The following is a 13,079-nucleotide window of genomic DNA, read 5'->3' on the forward strand; positions in this document are numbered from 1 at the left end:
ATCTTCAACGGGCTCAGACAGGCTCATCTTGGTTCAGTCTTCACGCAGAAGCAGCCTGGATGTGTCCCGCACTGTGGGGAATAGGATCACGATATATGTGTGGTAGACCCTCTTCCTTAATTCTTCCTTAGACCAGCAGAATCATGGACTTTTAAGTCCACAAATCCAATGTGGGGTCAGGCGTCCCACACTGCGGGGTAGAGAAGCATGCTATATGCACTATAGTCCCTTCTCCTCCAGCCTCCATCTTCACAGCAGAATCCTGGGCTGTGAGTACACAAATCCAATGTGGGGTCAGGCGTCCCACACTGCGGGGTAGAGAAGCACGCTATATGCACTATAGTCCCTTCTCCTCCAGCCTCCATCTGCACAGCAAAGTCCTGGGCTGTGAGTCCACAAATCCAATGCGGGGTCAGGCGTCCCACACTGCGGGGTAGAGAAGCATGCTATATGCACTATAGTCCCTTCTCCTCCAGCCTCCATCTGCACAGCAGAATCCTGGGCTGTGAGTCTACAAAGCCAATGTGGGGTCAGGCGTCCCACACTGCGGGGTAGAGAAGCACGCTATATGCACTATAGTCCCTTCTCCTCCAGTCTCCATCTGCACAGCAGAACCCTGGGCTGTGAGTCCACAAAGCCAATGTGGGGTCAGGCGTCCCACACTGCGGGGTAGAGAAGCACGCTATATGCACTATAGTTCCTTCTCGTCCAGCCTCCATCTGCACAGGAGAATCCTGGGCTGTGAGTCCACAAATCTAATGTGGGGTCAGGCGTCCCACACTGCGGGGTAGAGAAGCACGCTATATGCACTATAGTCCCTTCTCCTCCAGCCTCCATCTGCACAGCAGAATCCTGGGCTGTGTAGTTACCAAATGAAATGATAAAGCAGTTAACATTTACTATCTAGCAGCAGCAAGGAAAGAAACATTTTATTTGCTTTGTCAAGGGGTACTCTTTTAGTATTTTGTGCATACTTTACCATAGGATTTGTGTCACTTTATTTGAAAGGAATTGGAAGTTATTCACAAATGCATTATTTTCTTTTAATGGCTGAATGCAGCAATTCACTTCAGAGATACAGCAGGCGTTTCAGATTTACACAAGTATAAGGCTATTGGGATATCCATATAAGCAGCTGAACTGTGGCGACAACTAAATTTGAGTCCCCTGTCCATGGTGGAACAACGTTTTATGTGCCAGTTGGTTGGTGTACCAGTCAACACCCCATTATTACCTCTCAGGATAGGCCTCTGTCTCCTGCTTTATTGGTGAAGGATCTGGCCGACCCTGGACCTCCCCTGCTATTGGCGGGTGCCGGAAGACACATCCTTTGCCGTTCTGGTTCCGATAACATTGCATGGATCTAGTATCTGAAAGCCACACTTTGGGAGGTGTGGTTGGAAAGCCTGTGGAGCATCCCAGGGAAGGCATGGGGTTGTTCCAAAGATCAGCTTAATCTCCACACCCAGGCGAGCAGAGGATTCCTCATTAATGCTTTTCTTTTAGTAAAGGACAGTTGCACTCAGAAGGACTCCTTGGATGAGATCGAGCCACCTTTTAGTTAGGGGTTTGTGCCTGCAATTGAGCTATGAGTTTTTACCACTTCAATCCGTTATTGCTAAGTGGGAATGGGGCAATGAGTTGCCAATCGATGTTGTCCAGCTTGTGGTGATAGCAACAAAACCGTGGAGCATGTTATGTTTTTTTAGCCCAGCCTACTTACACTGCAGGAGATGGTGGATAATCCCACTCTGCCAGTCTCTGGGTGCCAGGGAGTGCAAGGAGGCCCTCAAAATACTGAGATATGATAACAACAAAGTCATGCTCTTTGCACTAACACAATATCTGCTGGGAGTGTGCAGCGTGAGGGAACAATTGCTCACAGCAGCTGATAATGGATAAAATGGTGCACTAATTAGAGCATAAAACATTATTAAATCTCCAGTACGCTGAGCTAGCGCAAACCTGATATAAGATGTTTGCTGCTGCCTCTATTGCTTTTAATATATTGTCAAGTTTGCACAAACGTATCTGTCTTTGGGCATAGGTGCCTTTGATTTTTGGTGTCTTAAAAGCAATAGTATGTAGATCAGCCTCTAAGTATAATGGTGTTTAGTCCTGATGAGCAATATTCTCCCCTCATTTTTAACATCCTCCCAGTACTTACAAAATTCCTATTCTATCACCGTTGTGGTTTTTATATTGTTTTTAAGATGTTTTAATCATCTATTTAGAAGGAAATAAGAACATGAATTCGAAATATTTTGTCAACTTTGTGCTTGGCCACTTACATTGTCTGTGATGTGATATTTATGCAATGTACTAGTGTTATGTGATTTTATGACCCAGTGGCGATATTAAGATTTGACTCCCTGAATATAAGAAATAGCTCTTGATCAATGCTATCCTGAAAAAGACTACAAACATTAAAGGATTTATGTTAGTGATTAATGTAGAAGCAAAATTATTCTGGCTCTCCAGGACAACATTCTGGTGTTTGGGAAGGATAAGACACAGCCCAACAGAAATCTGAAAACTTTCCTAAAGCACTCTCTGAGAAAGTATGACACTTCAACTTGAAGAAAGTAAGTAATAATCAATTTGAATATTTAGATTATACTGTTCCCAAAGACAATATAAAACTCAATCTCTGTCATGTAAGGGTAATTCCAGAATCCCTTTACCTTGTATCCGAAGAATTAACATCCCTTTTAGGTACAGAATTTTAAGAAAATATATTGCTGACTATTCTAAAGCAGAGGACTTAAGGTCATTACCCCAGAGAAAATCTCAAATTCATTTAGGTATTTTATTTTTATTTATTTATTTGAAGGTTTTATTTAGAGCAAACAAGACCCTTGCAGGTATCAGAGCACTTTACAAGGTAAATATTGCAGATACATAGGCATATGGTAAGTAACATATAGCTCCATAAAAATCACAGGTGATAGAATGAACATATCGAAGATACATAGGCATATGGTAAATTATATGTAGTTCCATACACATCAATCATAGTATAATCACAGTAACGAAGATACGTAACGAAGAAGTAAATAATATATAGTTCCATATAGATCGAGAATAGAGTCGTATAATCACAGTAACCCATGTTCAAGTGAACACGTTGCTGAGCAAAAGAAGCATTCAGCCTGCTTAAGGTAGCAATTGTTCAATCACTCTTTACCAAACATTGTGTGATGGTCATTCGATGTATAGTGGTGGTTGATGCTGGTAAAAGTGGATAGTGGCTCAGACATTGAAAGAGAGTATCTTGCCTGTACCTGGGGACCTGAGCATTTCTAAATGTGTTCCTGGGACTAGACACATTCTCTCACTGACCACAAGCCCTGGTGAACATGCTTTGAAGGGTGATGGAAGTTGTCCTGACTGTTCTCAAAAACCATGCCTCCTAATATGAAACTGAGCATGCTCCAGGGAACAACTGACTGCATATTTGCTTTTCTCTATTCAGAAAGAATAGGAAAAACATGCATTTTTTCTAAACTCCAAAGGAAATTGGTATGGGAGAACATTATTCTTCTGAGGGGAGAAAAGAGAGTTTCATTTCTTTTGATTGTGGAGTATTGCTAGAAAAGAGCATATTGCACTCTCAGTTATATTGTGTCTTAAAAGGAAAGGTTTTAAAAACTGTTGCTGGTGGGGATAATATAAAATGGTTGATGAATACATGAGGCAGCGGTGATTTTCTTATAAAAGTGACAAGCCTGTGATGGCTCATGTGACAAATCCCATGCCTTGGTAGCTTCCAGGAGAACAATGCAGGAAGCTAAGGATAGAGGAACGACCCTATCATATTGCTGCAAAGGGAAATGCTTTTGCTGTAGCACTAATGGATTATTACTCAAGTATGCAAAGTTGAAAGCTGTTGAAAGGTTAATATGTGATTAATTGGTTTATTTGTTTGAGGATATCTTCAGTATGGAAGGATGAAGAAAGTACTGGGTGTCAGAAAATGGTCCCCAGTTGGCAAATGCTGCACTTGCTGAACATCTAGCTACGTGTGGTTCGCTGCACAAAAGAATAGCGTTCGTCATCCCAAAGCTAATGAGAAGTCAGAGCACTTTAGAGTGATCAAAGTATATATCAAATGGTGTTCAATGGAGTGAACTGGAGTAAAGCTTTACAGGTTACATTACTTTCAAACAGGGTTTCTGCTAATGTAATGCTTTACATCTTGTTTCCCAGTGGTTTTAAGAAAATGAATGATATTTGAAGTTTTGGGAAACACAATCTCTGAATACCTTAGGGAGGGATTTAGAAAGTGAAGGTTCTCCTACAGAATCTGAGTAGGGGGACTGGTCTATTTCAAACTGCCCGGCAGACATGGGGCAAGATGGTGTGATCCTGGTATTATCCAACATCTTGAACAGAGCCATTCATGTTGATGGTGGTACCCTATGGAATCTAAACAGAGTAATAGTGTTTATAGGAATGGAAAGCCACAGCCCCAGTGTGACCAGGAGGGATGAGGTGACAGATTACATTTTTATGACATAGATGCCTTCAGCAATGTGTTTAACACCGATGTGAGTGCATTGGGTTAATCTAGGCCAATATGTGATTGTAATGTCTAAAATAATTAATCCCGATCACAATTGAAAGTATGAACCTCCGACATCTATTCCTAATGAGAAGTATCCTGGTCTATTTGATGGAACTAGGGTAACACATTTTTAGTAGAGGAGCATTTTCACACAAACATGTTCCTTGTTATGTTTTTATGAGTGAAGGTGCTAAAAGGGGTGGGAATGGGTAAGAATGTTCTAAGAGAGGGAGGCAGGTGGTTGCCAACATTTGTATATAATATAGAATCTGGTGTTTCACAGCTGTAGGGGCATACCGATCTCAAGTCTCTTCATTTAATAATTTAACTTGTAAATGTAACTTGTTAACAGTATTAATTAAACTTCTTTTTCATGTGTGGAAGCTCCTTTATTACATCTACATCCATAGCACCCTTTGCTTGTACTCTAACATGGCCATGTGGGCTCTCTTTAAAGGGCTCCTTTACTCCATCACACGGCTGGAAAACATTGTCTTCTTTGCGAGTCTGTAAAGCAAAACAAAGCAGAACAGTAGAACCCTTACCTCTTGCCCTCAAGCTCACAAATGAACTTTGCAACGTGGCTCCAGTCCAACGCATCAGGCTCATTCTTCCTCCATTTCTCTAACTCTTGGATGGACTTGTCATTCGGGCAAGAAAATATGATCTCAGAGAAATATTCGCAGGCTGGCAGAGCGTAATAGATAAATGGGCCAAAACACATTACCATCAGAGTGTCACCTTTAACGTCTCCTGTATAGAGAAACATTCACAGATGAGTGAAATGAAAAGACTTAATATGGTACAATACCTTGTTCATATCAGCAAATGATAGAAAACATCTATCACTCTTATTCTTACTATTTCGGGCATATTGTATGCCTCTATTCAAACTCTCAATGAAGGGGTGCGTCAATGGCACACACATGTCCATAGCTCTCAGATGACACATTGGGAGTTCCCAGTCCTACATGTCTAAAGTTCTCATCATCAGTATTCATTTGTTAGATGTAGATATTCATAGGCCTCACTCTGGAGGTAAGTAATCAGACATGTCCTGAGCTTTCGCCATTAGCGTTAGAATGTTAATCCAATAGACCCTCAGGCTTTCTCTGAATGGGGTGGTGAGACACATACTTCCAGAATATCATCATGCTGCAGTACCCTAATAATAAACTGAAGGGGTGGGGATGATGGACCAGACTTCTTCAAAGATCTCATTCTTTTCATATGTCACATGTTGTACTCTACGAGATTCCACTTAAAGAGGGTGGGGCTAGGGAGACCTGACATGAGCAAAGGGATCACTGGCATAATATCAGTGATGTCATTTGAGATGTCATCAGTGATGTCACTGACCATGTCATGAGTAATGTAATATGTGAGGTCATAAGCAGTGCATTGCGGGTACCCGAGTTATAGTTAGCTCAGCTAACTTTAACTATTGAATTTCTCTGGTTTTATACATGTTAAATGCCTGCCTAAATATAATGTCCCTGCAATCTTTGTTTTTTTCAGTGAATATCTAAGGTTTTTTTTTAAGTTCGATCTCCTAACTATAAAGTCCCTGTAACCTTTGTTTTTTCAATTTCTGAAGCTTTTTTAAATTCTATTCCTTAATTGTAATGTCAATTTTTTATAAAGTGAACTTGTAAGATTATTGTACTTTCTTTCTATATTTGGATATTGTGTATTATATTTATATCATACACCACTGATCTTTTTATTTCATATGTCTTAATCAGAAAATACATTAATAACTGGTTTTATTTTTTAAATTTTGTAAGTCGGCAGGACATTCTTGCATTTTCAGTGGTGATACCATCATCATAAAATGCACGACCTACTGAAAAATACCCTTAAAGACATATTTTAAATAAAGTGTAACTCTAAATATTTAGTAAAATATTGTGTTAACCTTTCTTTTTATGATCAATTTAGAAGAAAGCTACATTTAAAAAAAATAATATGTATGTGTGACTACTGACATCACCGCAATTACTTTTTTTTCAAATCAGAAGGAAGAGCCCCAGAAAATCCAACTTCCTGTTCCTCTCCAACAGGCTCCTCCCAGTGCTTTGTCCCTCTCCTGGTCACTTTTCATTGGGATTTGGTGATCTCTTTCTCTGCTGCATTTATACCACTGGATTTAAGGACTTTCAGCCTCATGCATCAACCCAAAATCCAGTCGGTAAAATACCGATTCGGTAATAGCTCCCGGTATTAAGTAAAAAATACCCAATCCCAATGCATCAACCCAAAAGCAGAAATCGCTATTTAAGGAATCCTTAAATAGCGATTCTTTAAATAGGGATTCCTTAAATACCGATTCCTTAATAGCGATTGCATTTAAGGAATCCCAAAGTGAGATTCCTTAAATGCAATGCATCAAAGTTAAAAAATTAGCGATTTCGCTAATAAGGGGAGCAAATTACCATGAAGATGAACTGCATGGTAATTTGCAAAAACTTTGAAAAATGCACTTTTGTGCATTTTTCAAAGTTTCATGTTGCGCACACACATGCCCTTAGAGCATGTGTGTGTGCAACATATGTGCACATATCATTTTCAGGGGTGCAACAGGGTGTCCTTTTGACACCCTGGCACCCTTGAAAGTGCTCCCGCTATTAGCGATTCGGTAATACCGAATCGCTAATACAGACTGGCTTTACATTCATTCCTATGGGCCTCCAAGCCCATAGGAATGAATGGGTAGGTATTCCTTATTACCGATTCGGTATTACCGATTCGGTAATAAGGAATATTAAGGAATCGCTATTTGAATAGCGATTCCTACATGCATAGCCTTTTGCTATTCCTTATTAGCGATTCCTTATTTTTCGCTAATAAGGAATCGCAAATGGCATTGTTGATGCATAGGCCCCTTTGTCTTGAGATACCACAAGTAAGTTGAAACTTGTGTATAAAGGTGTAGTTTGTTTATCTGGGGGCATGCACCTGAATTTATTTATACGTTTATTCAATTTTTAAAATGTATTATGGTGGGTGGCCTGCAGTTTTAGTAGGGGCCTAGTTATTTTTGCATGAAATTTATCTTATTTTGTAAATGAAAAATGTTGCACAGTTCAGTACATTTTCTTCTCCATGTTTTTAATAAGTTTGTAATATTGATTGATTTAATTCACTATATAGCCTAGTCTGCCAATTGGATCTTCCTGCTAGTAGGCCCCGTACTTTTCTTTTTAGCGTTTGTAAGTCTTTTATTTCGATCAATGATCATAAAAGACACATTACATGTACAGTAACATAGTGTATATAATGTTCGTTAACATCTAATTACACTCTAACAATATTACAATTAACATCATGGTCAGAGAAAGACCGTTATCGTATGTTTGTCTTAAAAGAGAATAAAAAAACACTAATGTACTGTACAGACCCTAAAACATAGTTCATTTTTATATCATACAAATGTTAAAATCATATACCCCATAAAATATTTATGTAAATACAATGAGCTAATCATTTGATAATATGCATAGCAGCAAGATTTCATCCTAGAATATATCCTTTAAAAATAATCACTGTCAGCAGTCACTTTACTTTATTATTTTAACTAATAAAACCAGATCGTATTCTCCACATCCATCCTAGGAATTTTGCTAATGCAGTCATAATAGGTTCCTCAGTGTTGGTTTCCAGTATTAGTACTGCGGTTGCACTTGACCTAGTACCCATATTTAACCAAATAGGCTTTAGCCACTTGCTCTGTGGAGATTTGTAGGTGGGGCATACAAACAGTATGTGCGGAACTGTTTCATCCAGGTCGTGGCAATGTGGACATTTGCTGTATGACATATTGTGCCAATTTTTAGTAAAGTATTTAACAGTGAGGTTACCAACCCTAAACTGGTAAAAGAGTTTCCTATCACTGGGCTTGGTTATGTAATCCCAAAATTTTTCATAAATGGGTTCTAGCTTGTGTTCAAGAAAGTTGTTTACTATTGTTGAGTTCTTAGGTGATCATACATTGTTCACTCTAACCGTAGCCCAGTATTTCTCCTTAAATTCTTTTTGGGACGGAAACTGGTTCCCAACTGGGTTTTTCCACAGGTGACTCATACCCATTCCCTCCAGGGAACACTTTATCTTAGCTAGCCAGCTGATCTTGTGGGACATGTCTACTTCTCTTACATCTTTAACTGCATTGGCATAGTGCGACAATTCTGGGGTAGACCACAATCTGAGCCAAAAGGTCTAAATCTTGCAACATCTACAAGTGAGTTACTCCCCAAATCGATGTAAAGAGGTTTTAATGGGGTGTTTTGAGCAAGACCTGTGAGGCCCCTCACAAATGTGTTCTGTGCCAGAGATAGCGGAGCCAAGTTTCCAAATCCCCATAAATCTGCTCCACCTAAAGTAGAGGCCATGACTGTCAAGTACCTGTCCCAGAACCTTAAGCTTCCGCAGGAGCCGATGACTGTTCCACACGATTCCTCAACTCCGTTACCTGAGCTGTACATATAATATATACAATACCCTGGCAACTAGAGGGGGGAAAGGGGATTGGGAAGAAAAGAGAAACACCACGTCTTCTTCAGCTGGACCGGCCTGCTATCATTCTTGTCAACTCTTCCTGCAAAAGAACTAACTTTAGCAATTATACTTTTACATTTCTAGTCATATTCTAAGCCTCAAAAGAAATGTTATCTGTCCTAGCTTTGTGGCTAACTTTTCTCTTGTGCGTTGGCTTATTCTATCTGCAACTCAGTTGTTCTCTTAGTTGGGTGGGTACTAGATAGAAATACAGGTTCTAGGTTATCTTGGTGTCTTAGGTTTCTCAGTATTTACACTGTCTTTCAGTATCCTACTCTTTCTATTACCTTGCAAACTCCCTATGAAGTCGTTAATCTTTTGTTTCTTATCTTTCAGCTCTCGACTCTCAGACTGTTGGCAAAGCTCCAAGATTCTGTAAAGTAGAAGGATGTCTTCACCGCTGTTGGTAAGTATCTTTATACATATATTTATATATATATACATAACTACACCTACTTGTAGTTTGTTTAGGATTGGATTATCTCTCAGAACTAGTCTCTTTTTCTTGAATATTGTTTCTCGATTATTCAAATGTTATAATGTGCTGGTCTGCTATTCTCTTAAATTACTTGTTGTCGAATTTCTCAGTCTCTGTAACTATCCTCTTAAATGTACTTGTCGTCGAATTTCTCAGCTGCTGCAACTATTCTCTTTTATTTACTAGGCATCGAATTTAGTTTCTGTATCTATATCTTCTTGCCAGTTAGTACAGTTAGTGCGCTGACTAGAAACTCATGTATTAAGCCTCTTGCTCCAGAAGAACTAAAACCCTTACCAGTGCGCTTTAATTTCCTTGCTACACCGCAGGAATTCTTCAGTGAAACTCTGAAGATAAGACTCACTTACCGCAGCCGCGGAAGCAGTCTTGCTGTCTCAGTTCTTGGTTACTCCCTACCAGAAGTCTGTTTTAGAAAGAAAACACCGCAAAGAGAAATGCAACCGTTTTCTAAATTTCCTCAGTTGAAGTGCGCAGTTTGCCGCGAGCGGGAGTCGCGAGCACAGCTGCGCTGGGAAAGGGCATAAACACTAGACCGGCAACCTAATGAACACTGCTGGCGGCCATCTTGGATTTCCGCTATGAACGAATCAGTCGTCCCTTAAACAGATGGGAAGACCAACTGTTAGGCAAGTACTTAATCGATCTGCAATTTCTGACACCGTGTAACCTGCAAATCACTGGAAGAAATTTTAGGCAAATTGGTGGCTTACGCTGGCCAGTCCTGACAATGACCTTGGTGTTATAGATTTTTAGTGCAGGTCCTACTGGTTTAGTATGAGAGAGCCTATACTCGTTTAATAGGGTCTTCTGCCAGTTGGCGATGGTTAAGTGCCAGAAGATCTATCAGGGGTTTCCAGTCTAAGTTCCTGCCTAAAGTGATCCAGATGTTAGTAAATACATCCGTTTGTTCCAATAACTCATTGTTCATGACCACCTTACCCTTGACTGCTTTGTGTTTATGCAAAACCATAAACTTTGTTTTATCCACGTTAACCACTAATTTGTGTTCTTTGCAGAAATCTTCAAAGCGATGTAGTGCTCGCTGCAGACCCTCCTGGGTTTTCGATATTATTAGTGTATCGTTCGCGAACATCAGTATTGGAACCTTGATGCATGCTAGTTTTGGAGCATCAATCAGATATGATGTAAAGTACTTAACCACCCCAATTATAAATAATGAAAACAAGGTGAGTACCAGGACACATCCTTGACGTACTCCTTTTGATATTGGAATTTTGGGGGTAATGTTGCCCTGCGTTCCCCAGCAAACCTGCTCATAATTGGACTTGTGTAACTAGACTATAAGCAGCAGGAGCTCTGTTGGCATCGCCAAACCATTTAAGACAGCCCAGAGCTCATGGACTTAGGTAATGATGAAATTTAGTTCATCCTGGGTATGTACTTTTCAAAGATCAAGTACTACGCTCATTACTTCCTTAATTTTCTCCAGTGAACTTTCGCTTTCCAAAATCATTGCCCATTTAACTCTCCTCACGTCATTAGTTAAAATGACGTCAGTGGTCACCCTTTCTATGGTTTGAGCTGGAGCTGTCATATGTTCGGTTAACATCAGCTTTAAAACGAGCGGATTATGATCACTCTTGTTTCTTACGCAGATTTCCATATTAGCGACAGTTGGCCAGTTCTCAAGATTAATAAAAATATAATCAATGTGGCTACTTCTAATGCCATTGCAATAGGTATGGGAACCCAGCCAATCCGAAGGTGTTCTGCCATTTGCTGCTCTAACTCCCCTCTCCAGGGTTAATGCTTTGAGTTGGAGGGCAGCCTCTGTCCATTTCTCAATAGGTGGCAGTTCTAATAAAGCAATGTCCCATTGGGCATCTTCCTCACCAAATTATGTGATCCTCTAGTTTCATCTAAAAAACTATCAAGCAGTGTTATTGTCTTGAAGAGTTTACCTCCTATCTCACCTCTTGCATACACATTGACTATGAGTAGGTGGGGGGAGTTTGAATTGAATCAGGATTGCCATAATATCGAGAGTGTCGATCACGATTTCCCCTATTGAATAATTTGGACTCTGCCTGATCCAAAAAGTGACCCCCCCCCCCAGGGTCTACCTTTTCGTCCCCCTATTGCTTAGAAAAATTTCAATACCCAGTATGATAAACTGGATTTAGTGCCCAGGTTTCTTAAAAGACGAGTAGCTCGTGGGTCTCAATTCAATCCAGTCTAATGATGAGATTTTTCAGTACAGGCCCGCTATGTTCCAAGAGACCAGTGACAACTGGGAGGCATCCTGAGTGCTTGTTGGAGAGCTGACGGCCACCTTGCTGGCTGATCCCATACCCTGGTTGACCTGGGCAATTACTGATCTTTTACGGATACTTGCCAGATCATCCCTAATAGGATCTGCTGGTCTTAAAAGCTCATTGGTAGTGCCTAGTATGGCGGCACTGTGAAATGAGTATGACTCTATGCTACTTCTATCTATCTCCCTGGAACACCCTTCTTCCAATTTTTCTTTACAAGAATCAAGGTTCTTTAGGCATCAATCTATATTTTGTAGGGAGGAGGCCTCGGTACCAACTGGTTCCCAGCAGGATTTTAAATGGTTTACAATTGTATCGGGTGGGTTGATTTTCATCCTGATTTCGGTTGTGAAGTTCTCAGATCAAATGCAATTAGATTCTGTACCAAATCAGTGTTATCAAGTGTTAGGCACACACAGTCAGATTTTGTTCCATAATACGTGATCCTCTTGGCAGAGAGTATGTCTTCTCTGATAATAGATCTGCATTTACGCACATGTCTAAACCATTGGGCGCATTTATTAATCAGGGACTGTCCATCTTACTTGATTACACTGGGTGATCTTTTTGGGACATTAGTAAAATATAGTTGACATTTGACAGGACGGGCCGGGAAATTCACAGTATTTGCACCTTGATAAGCTGGCAGTACTTCGATACATTGATTGCTTTTGATCAGCCCGGGTTGCTCTCTACTAATGTGTGGCTCATATTGTAAACAAGATCCTCTTTGCCGAGATTGCGTAGTGCCTGTTACCAATCTTATCACTATTTTGATTTTGGGCCCTTACTTTTAGAGAATCTCTTGGATGGACAGCTGTCTGCCCCACAACAGCTTTTTACGTGGATCCAATAAATGTGTTCAAAGTTGTTGAGAGTGTGTCAATAAGACCCTTAAGTAAGCCAACCTCTTCTGTTAGCTGTCTTGTCCATATTTTTTAATTCAAGTCCCTCTGTGAAGTCCTGTTCTGAGCATGTGTTTTTACATGGGCAGGAATGGGCAGTCTCCCCGTCCATCCCACCATGTTCCTGTCCGTTATCGATTTCTTCATTTAGGCTTGATAGGGGTATGAATCTGTTTGAACACTATATGATTGGTTCAGGCAACCTTTTATCAATTCTGCCACTTGATGTTACTGGGTTAATAAGCTCTATATTCTGGGTATCTTTCTGTGGTGAC

At 40.2% G+C, this 13,079-nt stretch overlaps 1 protein-coding gene across 1 annotated transcript in view; it reads right to left on the bottom strand.

The window, feature by feature from the left end:
* Positions 1-13,079, bottom strand: part of LOC146829849 (indolethylamine N-methyltransferase-like) — a 182,753-nt gene that overhangs the window by 142,752 nt on the left and 26,922 nt on the right. The window contains exon 2 of the mRNA XM_085608519.1: positions 5,113-5,320. Within this exon, the coding sequence (XP_085464645.1) occupies positions 5,113-5,320 (208 nt within the window). The remainder of the gene's footprint in view (positions 1-5,112; positions 5,321-13,079) is intronic.

Source organism: Triturus cristatus, chromosome 5_2, assembly GCF_964204655.1.
Source record: "Triturus cristatus chromosome 5_2, aTriCri1.1, whole genome shotgun sequence".
Taxonomy (NCBI): domain Eukaryota; kingdom Metazoa; phylum Chordata; class Amphibia; order Caudata; family Salamandridae; genus Triturus; species Triturus cristatus.